The sequence below is a fragment of the Mustelus asterias genome, unplaced genomic scaffold (assembly GCF_964213995.1).
Source record: "Mustelus asterias unplaced genomic scaffold, sMusAst1.hap1.1 HAP1_SCAFFOLD_1291, whole genome shotgun sequence".
NCBI classification, from domain to species: domain Eukaryota; kingdom Metazoa; phylum Chordata; class Chondrichthyes; order Carcharhiniformes; family Triakidae; genus Mustelus; species Mustelus asterias.
Window position 1 is genome coordinate 27,625 of NW_027591236.1, and position 26,606 is coordinate 54,230.

Here is a 26,606-nt window from a genome sequence, read left to right on the forward strand (position 1 = left end):
GTGTGGTCCCATAGGGATTCCCTTTGTGATGGGGCAGCACTGGGGCAATGAGGGTCTGGGCTCTTGTCACAGATGTCACGATTTCCTGTCCCGGATGTGTTTTAACTGTTGTTGTTCCTCCAGCTATTTCACAGATGCTTATGATTCATACACTGAAGAACCACAAAGTCGATATTCAAGACACACATCTCGGGCACAGAAGAGTAACCAACGGAGGGAGCTCGCTATAGTAAGCACAGCATTCCACTCCCAGAGCTCCACCCAGGAACACAACCCTTTCACTCTGTCAGACTTGACCTTGACCCCAGGACCCTCGCCCCCCGGCGGGGGTGCACCTTCCCCCCCCCCCCCGGTCAGGGGTGCGCCCCCCTCACTCACCCCCCCTCCTCTCGAGCCCCCTCCTCTCGCCCCCCCCCCCCCCCCCCCCCATCGCCCTGTCGGGGGTTACACCTTCTGTCACTTAGTTTGAATCTATGACCCCGGGTGTTTGAACTCTTTGCCAAGGGAAGCAGGTTCCTCCTGTCTGCTTTCTCCTAACTCCTCACGGTTTTATATACCTCAATCGTGTCACCCCTCAGCCTTCTCTGTTACAAGGAAAACAACTCCAGCCTCTCCAATCTCCTTTTACAGCTACAATTTTCCAGCCCTGGAAATACTCTCGTACATTTTCTCTGTACTCTCTCCAGAGCAATTACACCCTTCCTGTAATTTGGTGACCAGAACTGCAGACAGTATTCCAGTTGTGGCCTCGCCAGTGTTTTATAAATTTTGTCATTATGTCAAAAACAAAATGCTGGAAAATCTCAGCGGGTCTGACAGCATCTGTGAAGAGAGAATAGAGCCAACGTTTCGAGTCTGGGTAACCCTTCGTCAGAGCTTGTCCAGACCCGAGACGTTAACTCTATTCTCTCTCCACAGACGCTATGAGACTTGCTGAGATTTTCCAGAATTTTCTGTTGTTTGTAGTATTTAGCTTTTATCCACGATTATATCCCTACTTTTGTATTCTGTACCTCTGCCAATGAAGGAGAACATTCCGTCTGCCTTCTTTACAACCTGATCTACCGGTACTGCTACCTTTAGGCACCTGTGCATTTACACACCAAGATCTCTCTCTTCATCCACCCCTCTTAGTATATTCCTGTTTATTGTGTATCCCATTTTACTGTTTGACCTCCCTAATGCATTACCTCACACTTATCAGAGCTGAACTCCATCTGCCACTTTCCTGCCCATTCCATCAACCAGGATCCCTCCTTCTGTCAGACATGATCCCAGGATCCCTCACTCTGGGATATGAACCCTGATGCAGTATAATGTGGATAAATGTGAGGTTATCCACTCTGGTAACAATAATAGGAAGACAGATTATTACTTGAATGGGTGTAAATTGAGAGAGGTGGATACTCAATGAGACCTTGGAGTCCTCGTGCATCAGTCGCTGAAAGTAAGCATGCAGGTACAGCAGACAGTAAAGAAGGCAAATGGTATGTTGGCCTTCATAGCGAGAGGATTTGAGTATCGGGATAGGGATGTTTTGCTGCAATTGTATAGGGCGTTGGTGAGGCCACACCTGGAGTATTGTGTGCAGTTTTGGTGTCCTTATCTGAGGAAGGATGTCCTTGCTGTAGAGGGAGCACAGCGAAGGTTTACCAGGCTGATTCCTGGGATGGCAAGTCTGTCATATGAGGAGAGACTAAGTCAGTCAGGATTATATTTATTGGAGTTTAGAAAAGTGAGAGGGGATCTCATAGAAACTTATAAAATTCGAACAGGGTTAGACAGGGTAGATTCTGAAAGAATGTTCGCATTGGTGGGAGAGCCCAGAACTAGGGGTCATAGTTTGAGGATAAAGGGTAAAGCTTTTAGGACTGAGGTGAGGAGAAATTTCTTAATCCAGAGGGTGGTGAATGTGTGGAATTCACTACCAGAGGAAGTGGTTGAGGCCAAAACGTCTGATTTCAAGAAGAAATCAGATATAGCTCTTGAGATTAAAGGGATCAAGGGACATGGAGGGGGGGAAGGGGAGGATCAGGATATTGAATTCGATGATCATCCATGGTCCCGTTATTTAAGAAGGGTAGGAAGGATAACCCGGGTAATTATAGGCCGGTGAGCTTGATGTCCGTGGTGGGGAAGTTGTTGCGAGAAGATTCTTAGAGATAGGATGTATGCGCATTTAGAAAGGAATAAACTCATTAACGATAGTCAGCATGGTTTTGTGAGAGGGAGGTCATGCCTCACTAACCTGGTGGAGTTTTTTTGAAGAAGTGACCAAAATGGTTGATGAGGGAAGGGCCGTGGATGTCGTCTATATGGACTTTAGTAAAGCATTTGACAAAGTCCCTCATGGTCGGCTGGTGAAAAAGGTTGGATCTCATGGGATAAAGGGGGAGGTGGCTAGATGGGTGGAGAACTGGCTTGGTCACAGAAGACAGAGGGTGGTAGTGGAAGGGTCTTTTTCCGGCTGGAGGCCTGTGACTAGTGGTGTTCCGCAGGGCTCTGTATTGGGACCTCTGCTGTTTGTGATTTATATAAATGATCTGGAAGAAGGTGTAACTGGGGTGATCAGTAAGTTTGCGGACGACACAAAATTGGCTGGACTTGCAGATAGTGAGGAGCATTGTCAGAAGCTACAGAAGGATATAGATAGGCTGGAAATTTGGGCAAAGAAATGGCAGATGGAGTTCAATCCTGATAATGCGAAGTGATGCATTTTGGTAGAAATAACGTAGGGAGGAGCTATACGATAAATGGCAAAACCATAAAGGGTGTAGATACGCAGAGGGACCTGGGTGTGCAAGTCCACAGATCCTTGAAGGTGACGTCACAGGTGGAGAAGGTGGTGAAGAAGGCATATGGCATGCTTGCCTTTATAGGACGGGGCATAGAGTATAAAAGTTGGGGTCTGATGTTGCAGATGTATAGAACGTTGGTTCGGCCGCATTTGGAATACTGCGTCCAGTTCTGGTCGCCACACTACCAGAAGGACGTGGAGGCTTTGGAGAGAGTACAGAGGAGGTTTACCAGGATGTTACCTGGTATGGAGGGGCTTAGTTATGAGGAGAGATTGGGTAAACTGGGGTTGTTCTCCCTGGAAAGACGGAGGATGAGGGGAGACTTAATAGAGGTGTATAAAATTATGAAAGGCATAGATAGGGTGAACGGTGGGAAGCTTTTCCCCAGGTCGGTGGTGACGTTCACGAGGGGTCATAGGTTCAAGGTGAAGGGGGGGAGGTTTAACACAGATATCAGAAGGACATATTTTACACAGGGTGGTGGGGGCCTGGAATGCGCTGCCAGGCAAGGTGGTGGAGGCGGACACACTGGGAACGTTTAAGACTTATCTAGATAGCCATATGAACGGAGTGGGAATGGAGGGATACAAAAGAATGGTCTAGTTTGGACCAGGGAGCGGCGCGGGCTTGGAGGGCCGAAGGGCCTGTTCCTGTGCTGTATTGTTCTTTGTATGATCAAAATGAATGGCGGAGCAGGCTTGAAGGGCCAAATGGCCTACTCCTGCTCCTATGTTTCTATCCCAGGATCCCTTGCTCTATGGGACATAGATAAGCTGCAGAGCTGGGCTGAGAGGTGGCAAATGGAGTTTAATGCGGAAAAGTGTGAGGTGATTCACTTTGGAAGGAGTAACAGGAATACAGAGTACTGGGCTAATGGTAAGATACTTGGTAGTGTGGATGAACAGAGGGATCTAGGTGTCCATGTGCATAGATCCCTGAAAGTTGACACCCAGGTTGATAGGGTTGTTAAGAAGGCGTACGGTGTGTTAGCTTTTATTGGTGGAGGGATTGAGTTTTGGAGCCAGGAGGTCATGCTGTAACTGTACAAAACTCTGGTGCGGTTGCATTTGGAGTATTGCGTACAGTTCTGGTCGCCGTATTATAGGAAAGATGTGGAAGTGTTGGAAAGGGTGCAGAGGAGATTTACCAGGATGTTGCCTGGTATGGTGGGAAAATCGTATGAGGAAAGGCTGAGGAGCTTGAGGTTGTTTTCGTTAGAGAGAAGAAGGTTAAGAGGTGACTTAATAGAGGCATACAAGATGATCAGAGGATTAGATAGGGTGGATAGTGAGAGCTTTTTTCCTCGGATGGTGATGGCTACCACGAGGGGACATAGCTTTAAATTGAGGGGTGAGAGATATAGGACAGATGTCAGAGGTAGGTTCTTTACTCAGAGAGTAGTAAGGGCGTGGAATGCCCTGCCTGCAGCAGTAGTGGACTCGTCAACATTAAGAGCATTCAAATGGTTATTGGATAAACATATGGATGATATTGGAATAGTGTAGAATAGAGGGGCTTTAGATTGGTTCCACTGGTCGGCGCAACATCGAGGGCCGAAGAGCCTGTACTGCGCTGTAATGTTCTATGGGACAGGATTCCTCACTCTGGGACCTGAATCCTGGCGGTGCTGTTAGGGAGGGAGTCCATATTTTTGACCCAACAACAGTGAAGGAACAGTGATATATTTCCAAGTCAGGATGGTGAGTGTCTTGGAGGAGAACCTCTAGGTGGTGGTGTTCCTAGGTATCTGCTGTCTTCCTTTGATCTGTGACTTCAGGGTCTCCTGTGCGGAGATGATCCCTGAGCCCAGAGTACAATCCCCCTGCCTTTTATGCCTTGCTCTCTATCTCTAACTGGGTGTAGGTGTAAATGATGTTTGTTCACTGAGAATCTGAGCAAGGGACAAGATTTACAGTCACATCCGGATCTATTTCCAAACAGGAGGAACGGCGTGTCGTTTATGTGGGGAAAATCCGGAATGGAATGATGTGTGAGGAACTGAGGCGGCGATTCGAGGTGTTTGGAGAAGTTGAGGACTGCAACATTTATTTTCGGAATGAAGGGTAAGATGAGAATCTGTTGGGTGTTGGCCAGGTAGAGTCCCAAGGGAAGCAGGTTCCTCCTCTCTGCTCTCTCCTGACCCCTCACAGTTTTATATACCTCAATCGCAGAATCGTAGAGTCCCACTCACCGAATCCTCATAGAAATATTGAACAGAAGCTCTGAACTGTTGAGGCTCTGGGTGCCTCGCACTCGGCCCTTGTGGCAGCTTTCTGCATGAACGTGAGTGTTTTCTGCCGTGCCTCCCTCGTGTGTGCGGTTTGTGATTGTTCTCACGGCTGTTTGGTATATTTTGGTTCAATCTCTTCTCAGTCAGAATTTTAGCAACTGGTCAATAATTTTCACTGTCTTTTGAACCTTTTCTAATTGGAGGTGATTTCTTTCAGAGATAACTACGGGTTTGTCACATACCGTTATACATGTGATGCATTTGCTGCTATTGAGAATGGGCAGACGTTACGCAAGCCTGATGAGTTGCCTTTTGACCTCTGTTTCGGTGGCCGGCGGCAGTTTTGTAAAACGAATTATGCGGATCTAGGTGAGTTCAGGAAAACGCAAGCTGAGATTTTAACCTTCAGTTTTACCCCCCGACCCCAGCGCCACAAACAACCTCCGGGAACCAGAGTTGCTTCAATTCACCTCTTCAAGGGAATCTTGTTGATGTGGGAGGACCAGGTATAACAATCCCCATGGCAGTTAGGAAGAGTGATGAGGTCCTGCAGCAGCAGTTTAGGGAGTTAGGTAGAAAGTTCAAAAGCAGGATTACTCCCTGTGCCACGTGCGAGTGAGGCTAGAAATAGGAAGATAATGCAGCTCAACACGTGGCTAAACAGCTGGTGTAGGAGGGAGGGTTTCAGATATCTGGACCATTGGGGTATCTTCCGGGGCAGATGGGACCTGTACAAGAAGGACGGGTTGCATCGAAACTGGAAGGGCACAAATATTCTGGCCGGGAGGTTTGCTAGTGTCACACGGGAGGATTTAAATTAGTTTGGCAGGGGGGTGGGATCCAAAGCAAAGGTGAATAAACTGAAGTGGAACCAGAGAGTATGGCCCGTAAGACTCAGAAACAGCAGGCAGGGTGTGTTTGTTGATCAGAGAGGGTCTGGTGGACTGAAGTGCATTTATTTCAATGCGAGAAGTGTAACAGGTAAAGCAGATGAAATTAGAGCTTGGATTAGTACGAGGAACTATGATGTTGCCATTACAGAGACTTGGTTAAGGGAAAGACCCAACTGCCAAGGGGGGATAGAGGAACAGATATGTCGGCAGATTTTGGCAAGGTGTAAAAGTAACCGGGTTGTTGTGATGGGAGATTTTAATTTCCCCTATATTGACTGGGACTCACTTAGTGCTAGGGGGCGTCGATGGGGCAGAGTTTGTAAGGAGCATCCAGGAGGGCTTCCTGAAACAGTATGTAGATAGTCCAACTGGGGAAGGGGCCACACTGGACCTGGTATTGGGGAATGAGCCCGGCCAGGTGGTCGATGTTTCAGTAGGGGAGCAGTTCGGGACCAGTGACCACAATTCAGTAAGCTTTAAGGTACTGATAGATAAACATAAGTGAAGTCCTCAAGTTTAGGTGCTGAATTGGGGGAAGGCTAATTACAACAATATTAGGCAGGAACTGAAGAATGTAGATTGGGGGCAGATGTTTGAGGGCAAATCAACATCTGGCATGTGGGAGACTTTCAAGTGTAAGTTGATAGGGATTCAGGACCGGCACATTCCTGTAAGGATGAAGGATAAGTATGGCAAGATTTGGGAACCTTGGAGAATGAGAGATATTGTGAGCCTAGTCAAAGAGAAAAAAGAAGCATTTGTTAAAGCTAGGAGGCTGGGAACACACGAAGCAAGTGTGGAATACAAGGAAAGTAGAAAGAAACTTAAGCGAGGAGTAAGAAGGGCTAAAAGGGGTCATGAAAAAGCATTGGCCAGCAGGATTAAGGAAAGTCCCAAGGCTTTTTATACATATATAAAGACCAAGAGGGTAGCCAGGGAGAGGGTTGGCCACTCAAGGACAAGGGAGGGAATCTGTGCGTGGACTGAGAGGAAATGGGGGAGGTATTAAATGAGCACTTGGTATCAGTATTCACCAAAGAGGACTTGGTGGATGATGAGTCTGGGAGAGGATGTGTAGATAGTTTGAGTCATGTTGAGATCAAAAAGGAGGAGGTACTGGGGCTCTTGAGGAACATTAAGGTAGACAAGTCCCCAGGGCCTGATGGGATATACACCAGAATACTGAGAGAGGCAAGGGAGGAAATTGCTGGGGCCTTGAGAGAAATCTTTGTATCCTCACTGGCTACAGGGGAGGTCCCAGAGGATTGGAGGACAGCCAATGTTGTTCCTTTGTTTAAGAAGGGTAGCAAGAATAATTCAGGTAATTACAGGCCGGTGAGCCTTACATCAGTGATAGGGAAATTATTGGAGAGGATTCTTCGAGACAGGATTTATTCCCACTTGGAAATAAGTGGACGTATTAGTGAGAGGCAACATGGTTTTGTGAAGGGGAGGTCGTGTCTCACGAACTTGATCGGGTTTTTCGAGGAAGTGACGAAGATGATTGATGAGGGTAGGGCAGTGGATGTTGTCTACATGGACTTCAGTAAGGCCTTTGACAAGGTCCCTCATGGCAGACTGGTGCAGAAGGTGAAGTTGCATGGGATCAGAGGTGAGCTGGCAAGGTGGATACAAAACTGGCTCAGTCATAGAAGACAGAGGGTAGCAGTGGAAGGGTGCGTTTCTGAATGGAGGGCTGTGACAAGTGGCATTCCTCAGGGATCAGTGCTGGGACCTTTGCTGTTTGTAATATATATAAATGATTTGGAGGAAAATGTAACTGGTTTGATCAGTAAGTTTGCGGAAGACACAAAGGTTGGTGAATTTGCGGATAGCGATGAGGACCATCAGAGGATACAGCAGGATATAGATCAGTTGGAGACTTGGGAGGAGAGATGGAGCTTAATCCGGACAAATGTGAGGTGATGCATTTTGGAAGATCTAATAAAGATAGGAAATATACAGTAAATGGCAGAATCCTTAAGAGTATTGATAGGCAGAGGGATCTGGGTGTACAGGTACACAGGTCACTGAAAATGGCAACGCAGGTGGAGAAGGTAGTCAAGAAGGCATACGGCATGCTTGCCTTCATTGGCCAGGGCATTGAGTTTAAAAATTGGCAAGTCATGTTGCATCTTTATAGAACCTTAGTTAGGCTGCATTTGGAATATAGTGTTCAATTCTGGTCGCCACACTACCAGAAGGATGTGGAGGCTTTGAAGAGGGTACAGAAAAGATTTACCAGGATGTTGCCTGGTATGGAGGGCATTAGCTATGAGGAGAGGTTGGAGAAACTTGGTTTGTTCTCACTGGAGCGACGGAAGTTGAGGGGAGACCTGATCGAAGTCTACAAGATTATGAGGCATGGACAGAGTGGATAGTCAGAAGTTTTTTCCCAGGGTGGAAGTCAATTACTCGGGGGCATAGGTTTAAGGTGCGAGGGGCAAGGTTTAAAGGAGATGTACGAGGCAGATTTGTTACACAGAGGGTGATGAGTGCCTGGAACTCGTTGCCGGGGGAGGTAGTGGAAGCGGATACGGTAGTGACTTTTAAGGGGCGTCTTGACAAATACATGAATAGGATGGGAATAGAGGGATATGGTTCCCAGAAGGATAGGGGGTTTTAGTTCAGTTGGGCAGCATGGTCGGTGCAGGCTTGGAGGGCCGAAGAGCCTGTTCCTGTGCTGTAATTTTCTTTGTACTTTGAAGGAGCAGTGCTCTGAAAGCTCGTGCTACCAAATAAATCTGTTGGACTTTAACCTGGTGTTGTGAGACTACTTACTTTATTGGAGACGATCATTGCCTGGCACTTGCTTGACATGAATGTTGCTTGCCACTCATCAGGCCAAGCCTGAATGTTGTCCAGGTTTTATTGTGTGAATGCAGACTTTCAGTATCTAAAGAGTTGTGAATGGTGCAACTATGAACAAATATCTCCAATTCTGACCTTATGGAGGGAAGGTCATTGATGAAGCAGCTGAAGATGGTTGGGTCTAAGACACTAACCCTGGGGAACTCCTGCAGTGATGCCCTGGGACTGAGATGATTGCCCTCCAACCACCTTAACCATCTTCCTTTAGCAAAGAACAGTACAGCACAGGAAACAGGCCCTTCTGCCCTCCAAGCCTGTGGCGCTCATTGGTCCGATTAGACCATTCGTTTGGATCCCTCCATTCCCAGACTGCTCATGTGACTATCCAGATAAGTCTTAAACGATGCCAGCGTGTCTGCCTCCACCACCCTACTTGGCAGCGCATTCCAGGCTCCCACCACTCTGTGTAAAAAAACGTCCCTCTGATGTCTGAGTTATACCTTGCCCCACTCACCTTGAGCCCGTGACCCATCGTGATCGTCACCTCCGACCTGGGAAAAAGCTTCCCACTGTTCACCCTATCTATACCCTGCATAATTTTGTACACCTCTATTAGGTCTGCCCTCATTCTCCGCCTTTCCAGGGAGAACAAGCCCAGTTTACCCAATCTCTCCTCATAGCTAAGACCCTCCATACCAGGCAACATCCTGGTAAACCTTCTCTGCACTCTCTCTAAAACCTCCACGTCCTTCTGGTAGTGCGGCGACCAGAACTGGACGCAGTACTCCAATTGTGGCCTACCAGCGTTCTATACAGCTGCAACATCAGACTCCAGCTTTTATACTCTGTACCCCGTCCTATAAAGGCAAGCATACCATATGCCTTCTTCACCACCTTCTCCACCTGTGCTGCCACCTTCAAGGATTTGTGGACTTGCACACCTAGGTCCCTCTGTGTTTCTATACTCTTGATGGCTCTGCCATTTATTGTATAACTCCCCCCTACATTAGTTCTTCCAAAATGCATCACTTCGTATTTATCTGGATTAAATTCCATCTGCCATTTCTCCGCCCAATTTTCCAGCCTATCTACATCCTGCTGTATTGACCGACAATGTTCATCGCTATCCGCAAGTCCAGCCATCTTCGTGTCATCCGCAAACTTGCTGATAACACCGGTTACACCGTCTTCCAAATCATTTATATATATCACAAATAGCAGAGGTCCCAGTACAGAGCCCTGCGGAACACCATTGGTCACAGACCTCCAGCCGGAAAAAGACCCTTCGACTGCTACCCTCTGTCACCTATGGCCAAGCCAGTTCTCCACCCATCTAGCCACCTCTCCTTGTATCCCATGAGCCTTAACCTTCTTAACCAACCTGCCATGAGGGACTTTGTCAAATGCCTTACTGAAATCCATATAGACGACATCCACAGCCCTTCCTTCGTCAACCGTTTTTGTCACTTCCTCAAAAAACTCCACCAAATTTGTACGGCACGACCTCCCTCTTACAAAACCATGCTGTCTGTCACTAATGAGATTGTTCCGTTCTAAATGCGCATACATCCTGTCTCTAAGAATCCTCTTCAACAACTTCCCTACCACGGACGTCAAGCTCACTGGCCTATAATTACCCGTGCTGGCTATGACTCCAACCAGCAGAGGGTTTTCCTTCTGATACCCATTGATTCCTGTTTCACTAGGACTCCATGATGCCACGCTTGGTCGTATGCTGCTTTGATGTCGAGGCAGTCACTCTCGCCTCACCTCTGGCATTCAGCTCTTTTGTCCATGTATGAACCAAGGCTGTATGAGCTCAGCTGCTGAGTGACCCTGGCAGAATACCTCACTATTGCAGCTGTCTGTTTTTTCAGAAAGTAATTGGAGAATTTTTCTCTTTCAGATTCCAGTCATGCAGAATTCAGTTCTTATTCAACCAAAAGCAAGTTTGACTCTTTAGACTTTGACACTTTACTGAAACAGGCCAAACGGAGTCTTCGGAGGTGACAGCAGCGGTGGTGCAGGAGGGGAAGGAGTGTGAGAGAAGGGAGAGTGCAAGGGGACTGCGTGTCTCCTGTTTACATGCTGCTACTGGATCAGATTGAGATTTATATAAACTCTGGCTAGGTGTGTGACTGAAGAACAGCGAGGAGCAACTTGCATTCCTTGAGCAACTGTGTCACTGCTCACCTTCAGAGTGGGAAAAGAAACCCTCTTTTAAAAAATCTAATAAAATATCACACACACTGAATGCAATTGCTCATCATTTCAAAACTTGGGGTGGGGGAGAGGGACTGAGGGAGGAGTTGGGGGTCTGGGAGAGAGACTGGGGGAATGGGCGAGGAAGGGATGGGAGGGGGACTGGGGAAGAGGAAGGGAGGGGGTGGTGGGAGAGAGTAACAAACACTGGTGAGGGAGGCAGAGATTCACTTACAAGAACCGTGTCTGTTTTCTCCAGCTCGCTCTTCTGTTCTCAAGAGGTTGGCTCTTGCCTCCTTATCTTGTCCCAGACCTGGAATTCTGGTGAGTTAGGGGACATGATGGACAGGAGGATACAACAGATGTTATGGGCAATTTGGGTGAGGCAGAAGAGAAGCTTCTCCATTAGCTGGAGGATATAGATTTAAGGCTTTGGGTGAGATGCGGGGGAAATTGGAACCTTTTTACACGGTAAGTTGTAATGAGCTGGAATGCCACACAAAAGAGGAGGAAGCTGAGATGGTCAATGATTTCAAAAGGACTGGATTGGTATTTGAGATAAACCTGTAAGGCTTCAAGGGTAGAATGGGTATTGGACTGATAGGATTACTCTGCAGAGAGCTAGCATTGACTTGATGGGCCGAGTGGCCTTTTTTAATGCTGTAATGACTTTGTGAAGGAGGCTGCCGGTGCTGGCTTTTTGGTAGAGATGTGTAATTCCATCCCTTTGCTCTTTCACCTCTGGCCTGCAAACCTTCAAGGATTTATTCAATTCCATTTTGAAAGTTATTGAATCTGCTTCCACCTTGTGGGAGATGCATTCCAGATCTCACTAATCTGCATAGAAAAAGCTTCCTCATGTTGCCAATCGTGGTTTGCCAAATAAATCTCTAATCTTTGGCCCTCCCACTACTGGAAACATTTTCTGATTAATTACTTCGTTAAAAGCACTATTTCTGACGCACTTTGAAATGTTATAGAACATAGAACATAGAAAGCCACAGCACAAACAGGCCCTTCGGCCCACAAGTTGCGCCGATCACATCCCCACCTCTTGGCCTATCTATAGCCCTCAATCCCATTAAATCCCATGTACTCATCCAGAAGTCTCTTAAAAGACCCCAACGAGTTTGCCTCCACCACCACCGACGTCAGCCGATTCCACTCACCCACCACCCTCTGAGTGAAAAACTTACCCCTGACATCCCCCCTGTACCTACCCCCCAGCACCTTAAACCTGTGTCCTCTCGTAGCAACCATTTCAGCCCTTGGAAATAGCCTCTGAGAGTCCACCCTATCCAGACCCCTCAACATCTTGTAAACCTCTATCAGGTCACCTCTCATCCTTCGTCTCTCCAGGGAGAAGAGACCAAGCTCCCTCAACCTATCCTCATAAGGCATGCCCCCCAATCCAGGCAACATCCTTGTAAATCTCCTCTGCACCCTTTCAATGGCTTCAACATCTTTCCTGTAATGAGGTGACCAGAACTGCGCGCAGTACTCCAAGTGGGGTCTACACTAGCCCAAAAAGAGCAGTGATCCTGAAATCGGAAAAACCATTCACCACAAGCTGCTTTCTGCCCTTTGAGCACGTTTTGTATCCATGTTGCCACGATTGCTTACTTTATCCTTTCCTGGAACGTGGTGTCATGGCAAGGTCAGCATTGGTTACACATCCATAATTACCCTTGAACTGAGTGTCTTGCTAGATCATTTCAGAAGGCAGTTAAACTCAACCATATTGCTGTGGATCTGGAATCACAAGCAGGCCAGGCTATTAAAGAACCGGTTGTGTTTTTATGACGATTGACTTATGGTCACCTTCCTTAAAGGCACAGTAACTTCACACCACATCCAGATCATTGTTATAGATTGTGAACATTGGGGGGCCCAAGTATGGATCCTTCCAGTACCTCACTGGTCACAGCCTGACAATGATCTATTTATTCCCACTCTGTTTTCTGTCCATTAACCAGTCCTCGATTCATGTCCAAATATTAATCCCAATCCCATGTGCTCTAATTTTGAACACTAACCTATGTGGTACCTTATCGAAATCCTTCTGAAAATCTAAATATACCACATCCACAAGCCCCCACTAATAGCATTCTCAAAAAAAACACCCAACGGATGTGTTAAACATGATTTTTCCCTTCATTAATCCATGTTGAATCTGCCTAATCAAATCATCTTTTAAATGTCCACTTATCCATAGAATCCCGATGGTGCAAAGGAGGCTATTTGGCCCATTGCAAGTGTTGTGTGTGTGTCTGATTTACTTGCTTATTTGGACTTGTTTTACGCTGATAATGAGACGTGGTTTATTATTGTTCAAACACGATATATACATGCAATTCTATAAACCCTGTCTGCCCCTCTAATTTCTTGAGTAACCTTAAAGTTTATTTATTACTCACAAGTAAGGCTTACATTAACATTGCAATGAAGTTACTGAAAATCCTCTCTCTGGTTTAAAATCTGCTTTGGAAGCACAAGATGGTAAAGAAGTTTACATCAGCCCAGTACAGCTGGCCAGACACAGGTTGAGGCTGTTCTTGCTCCCAAGGTTCTTGCTTCCTGTGCTGATATTGTCTCGAGTGCCAGGCCAGCTCTAATCCGAGCAACCCCTGGAATGCAGTTCTCTGGCCATCCCCAAATGTCACTGGCTCATGATTGTTTACTATGTCGGCATGGTAACCAACATGCTGATTCCATCACCCCCTCCCCACTGCTCAGTCTCTGAATGGGAATATCGCTGCATTCATTATTTATCCACTCTCCCTAACAGCTCGCTCTGCAATTTCCTTTTTGTTCGCAGATAATATGTATTATTATTGTGATTTCCATTGCCGATAATCTTAAATCAGAGTGAGAATGTACAGTTTATCTCCTCTGGCTTTCTCCCATGTAGTTACAGAAATTTGGTGCATCAATGTAATTAACATAGAACTGAGTTTATCAGTCCCAGGAAGGGCGTTACATAGAATCCCTACAGTGCAGAAGGAGGCCATTTGGCACAATTGTGTCTGTACCGACCACAATTCCACCCAGGCCCTATCCCCGTAACCCCACATATTTACCCTGCTAATCCCCTGACACCAGGGTCAATTTAGCATAGCCAATCAACTTAACCTGCACATCTTTGGACCGTGGGATGAAATCGGAGCACCCGGAGGCAACCCACGCAGACATGGGGAGAAAGTGCAAATTCCACACAGTGACCGAAGCCGGAATTGAACATGGGTCCCTGGTGCTGTGAGGCAGCAGTGCTAACCACAGTACCACCATGCTACAGAGTACTGGACATTGCAATTTCCCTGTTGATTGAGCCGTCCCTAGGAGCCAGGCTGTCTCAAAGACAGTTCTACTGAAACTCCGATCTATTGTTCCATCTGAAACATTGCAACATTGTCTCATCAACACCTATTCAATATAACCAATCATATCTGTCTGGCCTAATCCATTTTGAGGGTGAATTCTGCAGCTTTCTGGCTTCTTATCTCAGTTCCCTCCCTGGGGTTTCGTTCTGTTGGCTAATTTTCCCAGAATGCTGTTCAGTTGACCAATTTTGTTTTTGGTGTCCAAAAGAGCTGTTACTTTATTTAAAAAGAATCATTCCACTATCTATACCAACGTGTCTGCATCGACCCTCCAAAAAAAGCATCCCCATCCTATTCCTCTAACCCCGTGCATTTAGCATAGCCTGTGGGCTTCCTCCCACATCTTTGGACTGTGGGACGAAACCCACACAGGCATGGGGAGAACGTGCAGACTCCACACAGACAGTCACCCACAGTCAGAATTGAACCCGGGTCCGTGGCGCTGTGAGGCAGTGACATGCTTCATAATAGAATAGAATAGAATAGAAATCCTACAGTACAGAAAGAGGCCCTTCGGCCCATCGAGTCTGCACCGACCACAATCCCACCCAGGCCCTACCCCCATACCCCTACACATTTTACCCACTAAACCCTCTAACCTACGCATCTGAGGACACTAAGGGCAATTTTTAGCATAGCCAATCAACCTAACCCGCACATCTTTGGACTGTGGGAGGAAACCGGAGCACCCGGAGGAAACCCACGCAGACACGAGGAGAATGTGCAAACTCCACACAGACAGTGACCCAAGCCGGGAATCGAACCCAGGTCCCTGGAGCTGTGAAGCAGCAGTGCTAACCACTGTGCTACCGTGCCGCCCTGATTTTCGTATTTTCTCTGCTATTGATTTTTGATTTGTTTTGATTTATTATTGTCACATGTATTAACACAGTGAAAAGTATTGTTTCTTGCGCGCTATACAGACAAAACATACCATTCATAGAGAAGGAAATGAGAGAGTACAGAATGTAGTGTTATAGTCATGGCTAGGGTGTAGAGAAAGACCAACTTAATGCAAGGTAAGTCCATTCAAAAGTCTGACAGCAGCAGCAGGGAAGAAGCTGTTCTTGAGTCGGTTGGTACGTGACCTCAGACTTTTGTATCTTTTTCCCGAAGGAAGAAGGTGGAAGAGAGAATGTCCGGGGTGCGTGGGGTCCTTAATTATGCTGGCTGCTTTGCCGAGGCAGTGAGAATTGCAGACAAAGTCAATGGATGGGAGGCTGGTTTGCGTGATGGATTGGGCTACATTCACGACCTTTTGTAGTTCCTTGCGGTCTTGGGCAGAGCAGGAGCCATCCCAAGCTGTGATACAACCAGAAAGAATGCTTTCTATGGTGGATCTGTAAAAGTTGGTGAAAGTCATAGCTGACATGTCAAATTTCAAACAAAGAACAAAGAAAATTACAGCACAGGAACAGGCCCTTCGGCCCTCCAAGCCTGCACCGACCATGCTGCCCGACAGAACTAAAACCCCCTACCCTTCCGGGGACCATATCCCTCTATTCCCATCCTATTCATGTACTTGTCAAGATGCCCCTTAAAAGTCACTACCGTATCCACTTCCACTACCTCCCCCGGCAACGTGTTCCAGGCACCCACTACTCTCTGTGTAAAAAATCTGCCTCGTACATCTCCTTTAAACCTTGCCCCTCACACCTTAAACCTGTGCCCCCTAGTAATTGACTCTTCCACCCTGGGAGAAAGCTTCTGATTATCCACTCTGTCCATGCCTCTCATAATCTTGTAGACTTCTGTCAGGTCACCCCTCAACCTCCGTTGCTCCAGTGGAAAAAAACCAAGTTTCTCCAATCGCTCCTCATAGCTAATGCCCTCCATTCCTTAGTCTTCTAAGGCTAACAGTTCTATATAATTCTCCATTTTCTCTTTCCTTCCCTTCTTCAATAGTGGGGTGACATCTGCCACCTTCCATTCTGCAGAATCTAGAATGTGAGCAGATGATCACCAATGCATCCACTATCTCCATAGCAACCTCTTTCAACATTCTGGGATGCAGATCATCAGGTCGCGGGGATTTATCAACTTTAATCACGTTAATTTCTCCAGCATTACTTTTCTACGAATATTAATTACTTTCAATTCTGCATTCCTGCTAGGCCCTTGATTCTGTAGCATTTCTGGGAATTTTATAGTCTCATCCTTTTGTCTCATCCGAGGTTGTCTCGGATTGCAATGGGATCTTGATCAATTGGGCCAGTGGGCTGACGAATGGCAGATGGAGTTTAATTTAGATAAATGCGAGGTGATGCATTTTGGTAGATTGAACCAGGGCAGGACTTACTCAGTTAATGGTAGGGCGTTGGGGAGAGTTACAGAACAAAGAGATCTAGGGGTACATGTTCATAGCTCCTTGAAAGTGGAGTCACAGGTGGACAGAGTGGTGAAGAAGGCATTCGGCATGCTTGGTTTCATTGGTCAGAACATTAAATACAGGAGTTGGAATGTCTTGTTGAAGTTGTACAAGACATTGGTAAGGCCACACTTGGAATACTGTGTGCAGTTCTGGTCACCCTATTATAGAAACGATATTATTAAACTAGAAAGAGTGCAGGAAAGATTTACTAGGATGCTACCGGGACTTGATGGTTTGAGTTATAAGGAGAGGCTGGATAAACTGGAGCGTAAGAGGCTTTGGGGTGACCTTATAGAGGTCTATACAAAAATGAAGGGCACAGATCAGCTAGACAGTCAATATCTTTTCCCAAAGGTAGGGGAGTCTAAAACTAGAGGGCATAGGTTTAAGATGAGAGGGGAGAGATACAAAAGTGTTCAGAGGGGCAATTTTTTCACACAGAGGGTGGTGAGTGTCTGGAACAAGCTGCCATAGGTAATAATAGAGGCGGGTACAATTTTGTCTTTTAAAAAGCGTTTAGACAGTTATATGGGTAAGATGGGTATAGAGGGATATGGGCCAAATGTGGGCAATTGGGGCTAGCTTGGTCGTTTAAAAAAAAGGGCGGCATGGACAAGTTGGGCCAAAGAGCCTGTTTCCATGCTGTAAACCTCTGTGACTCTATCCTCCGTGAAGACAGAGACAAAGGGACCGATTCTGCCAAAAACATTCGAAGTGTCAAATTCGCATGGAAGTAATTCGCACTTTTTTTCAGTGGGAGTTTAAAAATGAATCTCCCACCCTTGAACTGCAGAGTTCACTAGCATGAATCATGCTGAAAATCAGTGGGTGGGGCCGATTCCCACTGGGGACGTTTGCAGCATAGCACTGAGCGGGCTGCTGCGCGTGCGCCGATCTGTCAGCGCTGCGCGGGCGCCGATCTGCCAGCGCTGAGCGGGCGCCGATCTGTCAGCACTGAGCAGGCGCCGATCTGTCAGCGCTGCGCGGGCGCCGATCTGTCAGCACTGAGCGGGCGCCGATCTGTCAGCACTGAGCGGGCCGCTGCGCGGGCGCCGATCTGTCAGCGCTGCGCGGGCGCCGATCTGTCAGCACTGAGCGGGCGCCGATCTGTCAGCGCTGAGCGGGCGCCGATCTGTCAGCGCTGCGCGGGTGCCGATCTGTCAGCGCTGCGCGGGCGCCGATCTGTCAGCACTGAGCGGGCCGCTGTGCGGGCGCCGATCTGTCAGCGCTGAAGGGCGCCGATCTGTCAGCGCTGCGCGGGCGCCGATCTGTCAGCGCTGAGCGGGCGCCGATCTGTCAGCGCTGAGCGGGCGCCGATCTGTCAGCGCTGAGCGGGCGCCGATCTGTCAGCGCTGAGCGGGCGCCGATCTGTCAGCGCTGAGATCGGCGAAGGCACAGTGGCCATTGTCTGCCGGCCTCCCAATTGCTGGCCAGCCCTGCGACCCTTGCATCGCCGGCTGTGTGCCCCCCCGCCCCTCGGCCCAAACGCTGGCTCCCCCGAACATGCCCGACCCCAGCCCCTCCCGGCCCACCTCGATCTCCCAAACCCCCTGCAGCCCTGACCCCCCTTCCCCACAGACCAAACCCCCCCCCCCCCCCCCAAGCTGGCCGCCGCCCCCATCCCGATGGCCAGCCCCGACTGCTAGCCTCCCAGCCTCCCCCACCCATTCTGACTGCAGAGTGGCAGCTGGACCCCTCACCCCCACAGATCAGCCCCAGAAGCCCTGCCCCCATCAGGCCCCTCCCCATTAAGCCCCACCCCTTGGTACTGCCCTATGCCCGGTGGGCGGTGCCAAGGTCCCCCCCTGGGAATTGGCACTTTGCCCCTTGGGCAATACCGGGGGCCCAGGCTGGCACTACCAAGGTGCCAATGCCCAGGGGGCACCCCCCAGTGCCCGACCCTCTGGGAGGCCTTGATTACCCCCCCTTCACTCCAGTGGGGTCGGGCCGCCACCTCCTTGCAAGTGAGGAACTATAATAATCCCTGCTGGAGTGAAACACTCCTGGCGGGGGCGGGGGCGGGGGCGGGGGGGGAGAGGCTAGCGGGCCTGGAGAGTTCAGTCCCGGGTCCGCTAATGCTATTCAAATTAGATTAAAATGCCAATTATCACAATTTATGCAACTCCGCACTGACTTCCAGCTTGGAACTGACAGCGCTGGAAATCCAGCACTGGGAGACACGCGGAGACCCGAGTGCCCAGCGGGGAGCCCACCAAACAGCCCCTGCTAGAGTCTCCGGCCCGCTGCAATAAAGAAGCATCACAGCAGGATGGGAGAATCACCCTGAAAGTATTTATTCAGTTCCTCTGCCATTTCCTTATTCTCCAGTACCAGTTCTCCAGTTTCAGCATGTGACGCATCCACACTTGTCTTCGCTGATCTTTTCCTTTCTATGTACCTATAGAAGCTTTTGCCTTTCATTTTTATGTTTCTTGCTAGTTAACATTTAGAGTTAGTCTCCCTCTAATAGTTTCTTGGTCCTACTTTGCTGAATTCTAACATAATCCCAGTCCACAAGTTTACTCCTTTTTGTCATAAGCCTCCCATTCTTATTATACAATCTTTCATTTTTGTTAACCACGATTGATTCACTTTTCCTGTTGAGTTTTTGCTTTGAAATAATGTATATTTGTTGTAAACCCATGTATTAATTACATTAAATATTGCCTGTTTACTGTTATACCTTTTAATGTGTTTTCCAAATCCACCACAATCAAGTTACTCCTCTTAGCTTCATCGTTTCCTTTTTTTGGATTGAAGGCCCTGGTTTCAGATTGAACTCGGTCACTTTCAAAGTGAATATTAAATTCCTTCATATTAGAATCATAGAATCCCTCCAGTGCAGAAGGAGGACATTCGGCCCATCGAGTCTCCACCGACAACAATCCCACCCAGGCCCTATCCCCGTAACCTCATGTATTTACTCTGCTAAACTCCCTAACACTAAAGGGCAATTTAGCATGTCCAATCCACCTAACCTGCACATCTTTGAAGTGTGGGAGGAAACCGGAGCACCCGGAGGAAACCCATGCAGACACGGGGAGAATATGCAAACTCCACACAGACAGTAACCCAAGGCTGGAATTGAACCCAGGTCCCTGGCGCTGTGAGGTAGCAGCGCTAACCACTCTCCCACTGTGCCGTCCTATGGTCACTTTTCCAGAAAGGTTCTTTTACAACAGATTATTAATTAGTCCTTACTCGTTGCTTAATACTAGATCTAAAATAGCCTTTTCCCTAGTTGGTTCCTCAACATACTGCTCTAGAAAACCAGTGAGCTAGTTTAAACAATTGATATTTACTTTTGTGGGCATTAGAAATAAGGTTTAAATTTAAGCTTAATTTGTATTTCTGTATTTCAATTCTAAGAAAGGGTTAAATTTTTTATTAGTTTCAGGTTACCTGATGAAAGGTCATTGTGAGGAAAATGAGCTTTTTCAATATCTTTTCCAATATCACTGTCAGGTTCTGTAAAACAGGATTGTCTGTGAGTATGCGTGTGACTGAAGACAAATTGCAAGAGTCACAATGGGAATATGGAATATGGAAGACTAACAACTGTCACCAACTTTTATAGATGCACCATAGAAAGCATTCTTTCTGGTTGTATCACAGCTTGGTATGGCTCCTGCTCTGCCCAAGACCGCAAGAAACAACAAAACGTTGTGAATGTAGCCCAATCCATCACGCAAACCAACCTCCCATCCATTGACTCCACTTCCCGTTGCCTCGGCAAAGCAGCCAGCATAATTAAGGACCCCACGCACCCCGGACATTCTCTCTTCCACCTTCTTCCGTCAGGAAAAAGATACAAAAGTCTGAGGTCATGTACCAACCGACTCAAGAACAGCTTCTTCCCTGCTGCCATCAGACTTTTGAATGGACTTACCTTGCATTAAGTTGGTCTTTCTCTACACCCTAGCTATGACTGTAACATTACATTCTGCAATCTCTCGTTTCCTTCTCTATGAACGGTATGCGTTATCTGTATAGCACACAAGAAACAATACTTTTCACTGTATACAAATACATGTGACAATAATAAATCAAATCAAAATCAACTATGGGGTAGGTATAAAAGCAAGCGGTTGAAGTGGAAGTGAATAGAGCTGAGGTGGAGTGCCAGGGGCCACATGAATAGGAATTTTCATTGGGCAGATAAGGGAAGTAATTTAAGAGTTAACTTGTATTTCAAAAGGAACATATGGAATTGGGAGATTGTAAATGGGTGAAACAGAGCAGTTAGTTTACTTTTTGTAGCCATAAAGTAACATGAAAGATCGGAGAATTCTGGGAAGAGGAACTTCTAACAGACTGTAGAAACAATCGAGTGGAAGATCAAAGAAAAGAAACATCTCTAAAGAGAAATTGAAGACTGTTAGGGTAGAGGTTATGAAATCTTGATGAAACAGTGTGTGCTGGAGACAGACCTGTGAAAAACAGCTGCTGCCACCCTCAGAGAAATGTGCTTTTATCTGCAAGGCTTTTGAGAAAGCTGTGTCTTCTCAGTATGGAATAAGAGAACAGGAAAAGCTGGTGTAAGATTCCCTATAGCAGGAGTGCATTGTGTGATAATATTGGATTTTTTATAGATTAAAATCGATGAGGACAGTTGTCACAAAAAGGGATTTAATTCTGAGTTTGTATAAGCTTAAGATATTTTAGGAAATGTTTGTACGAGTACTGTTAACTGTGTAAAGACAATCTTGTGCCTTTAAGTGTTTATTTCTTTAGTTTAATACATTACTAAATTGAATATTTAAAACCTTCAAAGTGGTTTGAAATTTACTTATCCTGACTTCAGATACTTTCTCATAATATACAAATTGCAAACTGTTGTGGCAGCTTGCTCAAGGTTCCCTTTGGGAATTGGGCAGCCTGGCTGTTCCCTAATATCACTGAATCATGGAAGGCCATTCAAAACCATCATATATTCTCTGTAAGAGCAGCTCACTTGTCCCAGTCCCAGCTCACTTGTCCCAGTCCCCCTTCTTTCCCCATAGCCTTGTTAGTTTTTTTTCCTATTGAGATAATTATCCAATTTTCTTTTGAAAGTCACAGATAATTCTGCCTCCACCATGCTCTCGGTTCATTCTTACCATTTGTTCTGTAAAAAGATTTTCCTTCACTCTCAACCTTTCTGCCAACAGAATAGTTTCTCTCTATCTACTCTCTCTAAACCACTCATGATTTTGAACATCTCTATCAAATCTTTTCTCCATCTTCTCTGAGGAGAACAATCCCAGTTTCTCCCATCCAGGCACGTAACTGAAGACTTTAATCCTGGAGCCAATCTCATGAATCTTCTCTGCACTCTCTCTAACGTTTGCACATCCTTCCTAAAGTGTGGCATCACGAATTGGATGCAATACTCCAGTTGTTGCTGAACCAGTGAAGGTTCACCATAACGTCCTTGTCTTTGTATTCCTTTTTCTATTTATAAAGCAAAGATCTTGTACACTTTATTGATCAGTTTCTCAACATGACCTGCCATCTTCCAGAATCTGTACACAGATTTTGCATTTTCCTCTGCAGTGACACCCACTTTAGAATTGTATCCTTCATTTTATTTTGCCTCCTTTCATTCCTCCTACCGAACTGAATCATTTTCTGATCAAAATGTTAACTGTGTTCCAAAAACGAATTACTGTGAATGCTGGAAATCTGAAATAAAAACAGAAAATACTGGAAAAACTCACAACATCTGGCAGCTTGTGTGGTGAGTCAGAGTTTTACAACACAGAAAGAGGCCCTTCAGCCCATCATGTCTGCACTAGTCATCAAACACCTTTCTATTCTAATCCCAAACAGAGCTTGAGAACAGAATAATGTTTCAGCTGAGATAGGGAAGGTTGTAAAAAACAAAAGGGAAGGTCTATGATAGAGTAGAAGCCAGGAGATATTAAATGACAAGAGAAAATGGGCCAAGCTAATGGAGTAGTAATGGGACAAGATCAGAGACAAAGGATTGGTCGAGAGGAGGTGTGACTAGCAGAATAATGAACAGCTGATGTCCAAAAGCCAAAATAAGGTTTAGATTGACAAAGACAAAGAAAAGGGGACAAAATGGTGGTGGCAGTGGCAGAGATTTAAGACTCAATTTGTTGAACTAAATATTGAGTCTAGAAGGCTGTAAAGTTCCTCACCAAAAGAGAAGATGTTGTTCCTCACGCTTGCACTGAGCTTCACTGGAACCTTGCAGCTGGCTGAGGACAGAGATTTCAGTGTGAGAATTAAAATGGCTGCCACCAGAAATACATGCTGGGATTTTCTGGACCCACCAGAAACTCTCTGCTGGTTGGAGCCATACCCGGCACAAAGGAAGACGGCTCAGGTTGTTTGAGGTCAATCACCTCAGCTCCAGGATATCACTGAAGGAATTCCTCAGGGTAGTATTTTAGACCCAGCCATCTTCAGCTGCTTCATCAATTCCTTCCCTTCCATCATAAGGTCAGAAATGCAGCAAGACATGAACAATATCCAGGCTTGAACTGACAAGTGGCAGTAACATTTCGCCACACAAATGCCAGGCAATGACCATCTCCAACAAGAGAGAATCTTACCATCACCCCTTGAAGTCACTGCATTACCATCACTGAATCCCCCACTGTTAACATCCTGAGGGTTACCATTGAACAGAAACTAAACTGGACTTGCCACGTTAACACAGTGGCTACAAGAGCAGGTCATAGGCTAGGAATACTGTGCCAACTAATTCACCACCTGTCTCCCCAGAGCCTCTCCATCATCTACAAGGCACAACTCACCAGTGTGATGGAATACTCTTCATTTGCCTGGATGACTGCAGCTCCAATAACACTCAAGAATCTCGACACCATCCAGGACAAAGCAGCCCACTTGATTGGCACCCCTTCCACAAGCATTCAATCCCTCCACCACTGACGCTCAGTAGCAGCAGTGCGTACTATCTACAAGATCACTGCAGCAATTCACCAAAGATCCTTAGACAGCACCTTCCAAACCCACAATCACTTCCATCTAGAAGGACAAGGGCAGCAGATACATGGGAACACCACCACCTGTAAATTCCCCTCTATGTCACTCACCATCCTGACTTGGAAATATAATCGCTGTTCCTTCACTGTCGCTGGGTCAAAATCCTGGAACTCCCTCCCTAACAGCACTGTGGGTGTGCCTACATCTCTCCAGCGATTCAAGAAGGCAGCTCACCACCACCTTCCCAAGGGCCATTGTCTGCCACAGGGAGCAGTGTGACTGCAGTCCCGCTCCGGGCCACAGGGAGCAGTGTGACTGCAGTCCCGCTCCGGGCCACAGGGAGCAGTGTGACTGCATTCCTGCTCCAGGCCACAGGGAGCAGTGTGACTGCAGTCCCGCTCCGGGCCACAGGGTGCAGTGTGACTGCAGTCCCGCTCCGGGTCACAGGGGGCAGTGTGACTGCAGTCCCGCTCCGGGCCACAGGGAGCAATGTGACTGCAGTCCCGCTCCGGGCCACAGGGAGCAGTGTGACTGCATTCCTGCTCCAGGCCACAGGGAGCAGTGTGACTGCAGTCCCGCTGCCTGCCACAGGGAGCAGTGTGACTGCATTCCCGCTCCGGGCCACAGGGGGCAGTGTGACTGCAGTCCCGCTCCGGGCCACAGGGGGTAGTGTGACTGCATTCCCGCTGCCTGCCACAGGGAACAGTGTGACTGCAGTCCCGCTCCGGGTCACAGGGGGCAGTGTGACTGCAGTCCCGCTCCGGGGCACAGGGAGCAGTGTGACTGCAGTCCCACTCCGGGCCACAGGGAACAATGTGACAGCAGTCCCGTTCTGGGTCACAGGGGGCAGTGTGACTGCAGTACCGCTCCGGGCCACAGGGTGCAGTGTGACTACAGTCCCGTTCCGGGCCACAGGGGGCAGTGTCACTGCAGTCCTGCTCCGGGTCACAGGAGGCAGTGTGACTGCAGTCCCACTGTCTGCCACAAGGGGCAGTGTGACTGCAGTCCCGCTGTCTGCCACAGGGGGCAGTGTCACTGCAGTCCTGCTCCGGGTCACAGGAGGCAGTGTGACTGCAGTCCCACTGTCTGCCACAAGGGGCAGTGTGACTGCAGTCCCGCTGTCTGCCACAGGGGGCAGTGTCACTGCAGTCCCGCTCCGGACCACAGGGAGCAATGTCACTGCAGTCCCGCTCCGGGCCACAGTGGGCAGTCTGACTGCAGTCCCGCTCCGGGCCACAGGGGGCAGTGTCACTGCAGTCCCGCTCCGGGTCAGAGGGAGCAGTGTGACTGCAGTCCCGCTCCGGGTCACAGGGGGCAGTGTCACTGCAGTCCCGCTCCGGGTCACAGGGAGCAGTGTCACTGCAGTCCCGCTCTGGACCACAGGGAGCAGTGTGACTGCAGTCCCGCTCTGGGTCACATGGGGCAGTGTCACTGCAGTCCCGCTCCGGGTCACAGGGAGCAGTGTGACTGCAGTCCCGCTCCGGGTCACAGGGGGCAGTGTCACTGCAGTCCCGCTCCGGGTCACAGGGAGCAGTGTGACTGCAGTCCCGCTCTGGACCACAGGGAGCAGTGTGACTGCAGTCCCGCTCCGGGTCACAGGGAACAGTGTGACTGCAGTCCCGCTCCAGGCCACAGGGAACAGTGTGACTGCAGTCCCACTCCAGGCCACAGGGGGCAGTGTGACTGTAGTCCCACTGCCTGCCACATGGAGCAGTGTGACTGCATTCCCGCTCCGGGTCACAGGGGGCAGTATGACTGCAGTCCCACTGTCTGCCACAAGGGTCAGTGTGACTGCAGTCCCGCTGTCTGCCACAGGGGGCAGTGTGACTGCAGTCCCACTCCGGGTCACAGTCGGCAGTCTGACTGCAGTCCCGCTCTGGGCCACAGGGGGCAGTGTGACTGCAGTCCCGCTCTGGGTCACGGTGGGCAATGAGACTACAGTCCCGCTGTCTGCCACAGGGAACAGTGTGGCTGCAGTCCCATTGTCTGCCACAGAGGGCAGTGTGACTGCAGTCCCACTCCGGGCCACAGGGGGCAGTGTGACTGCAGTCCCGCTCCGAGCCACAGAGGGCAGTGTGACTGCAGTCCTGCTCCGGGCCACAGGGAGCAGTATGACTGCAGTCCCACTCCGGGCCACAGGGGGCAGTGTGACTGCAGTTCCGCTCCGGGCCACAGGGAGCAGTATGACTGCAGTCCCACTCCGGGCCACAGGGGGCAGTGTGACTGCAGTTCCGCTCCGGGCCACAAGGAGCACTGTGACTGCAGTCCCGCTCCGGGCCACAGGGAGCAGTATGACTGCAGTCCCACTCCGGGCCACAGGGGGCAGTGTGACTGCAGTTCCGCTCCGGGCCACAAGGAGCAGTGTGACTGCAGTCCCGCTCCGGGCCACAGGGAGCAGTGTGACTGCAGTCCCGCTCCGGGCCACAGAGAGCAGTGTGACTGCAGTTCCGCTCCGGGCCACAGGGAGCAGTATGGCTGCAGTCCCACTCCGGGCCACAGGGGGCAGTGTGACTGCAGTTCCGCTCCGGGCCACAAGGAGCAGTGTGACTGCAGTCCCGCTCCGGGCCACAGGGAGCAGTGTGACTGCAGTCCCGCTCCGGGCCACAGGGAGCAGTGTGACTGCAGTCCCGCTCCGGGCCACAGGGAGCAGTGTGACTGCAGTCCCGCTCCGGGCCACAGGGAGCAGTGTGACTGCAGTCCCGCTCCGGGCCACAGGGAGCAGTGTGACTGCAGTCCCGCTCCGGGCCACAGGGTGCAGTGTGACTGCAGTCCCGCTCCGGGCCACAGAGAGCAGTGTGACTGCAGTCCCGCTCCGGGCCACAGGGAGCAGTGTGACTGCAGTCCCGCTCCGGGCCACAAGGAGCAGTGTGACTGCAGTCCCGCTCCGGGCCACAGGAAGCAGTGTGACTGCAGTCCCGCTCCGGGCCACAGGGAGCAGTGTGACTGCAGTCCCGCTCCGGGCCA

The 26,606-nt window shown here is 48.8% G+C and overlaps 1 protein-coding gene across 1 annotated transcript in view; it reads left to right on the forward strand.

Moving 5' to 3' along the window:
• Nucleotides 1-10,986, forward strand: part of LOC144488109 (uncharacterized) — a 33,023-nt gene extending 22,037 nt beyond the window's left edge. Inside the window, exons 10-13 of the mRNA XM_078206130.1 lie at nucleotides 124-229; nucleotides 4,740-4,861; nucleotides 5,246-5,397; nucleotides 10,639-10,986. Coding sequence (XP_078062256.1) covers nucleotides 124-229; nucleotides 4,740-4,861; nucleotides 5,246-5,397; nucleotides 10,639-10,742 — 484 coding nt within the window. The 3' untranslated portion in view covers nucleotides 10,743-10,986. The remainder of the gene's footprint in view (nucleotides 1-123; nucleotides 230-4,739; nucleotides 4,862-5,245; nucleotides 5,398-10,638) is intronic.
• Nucleotides 10,987-26,606: the final 15,620 nt, after the last annotated feature.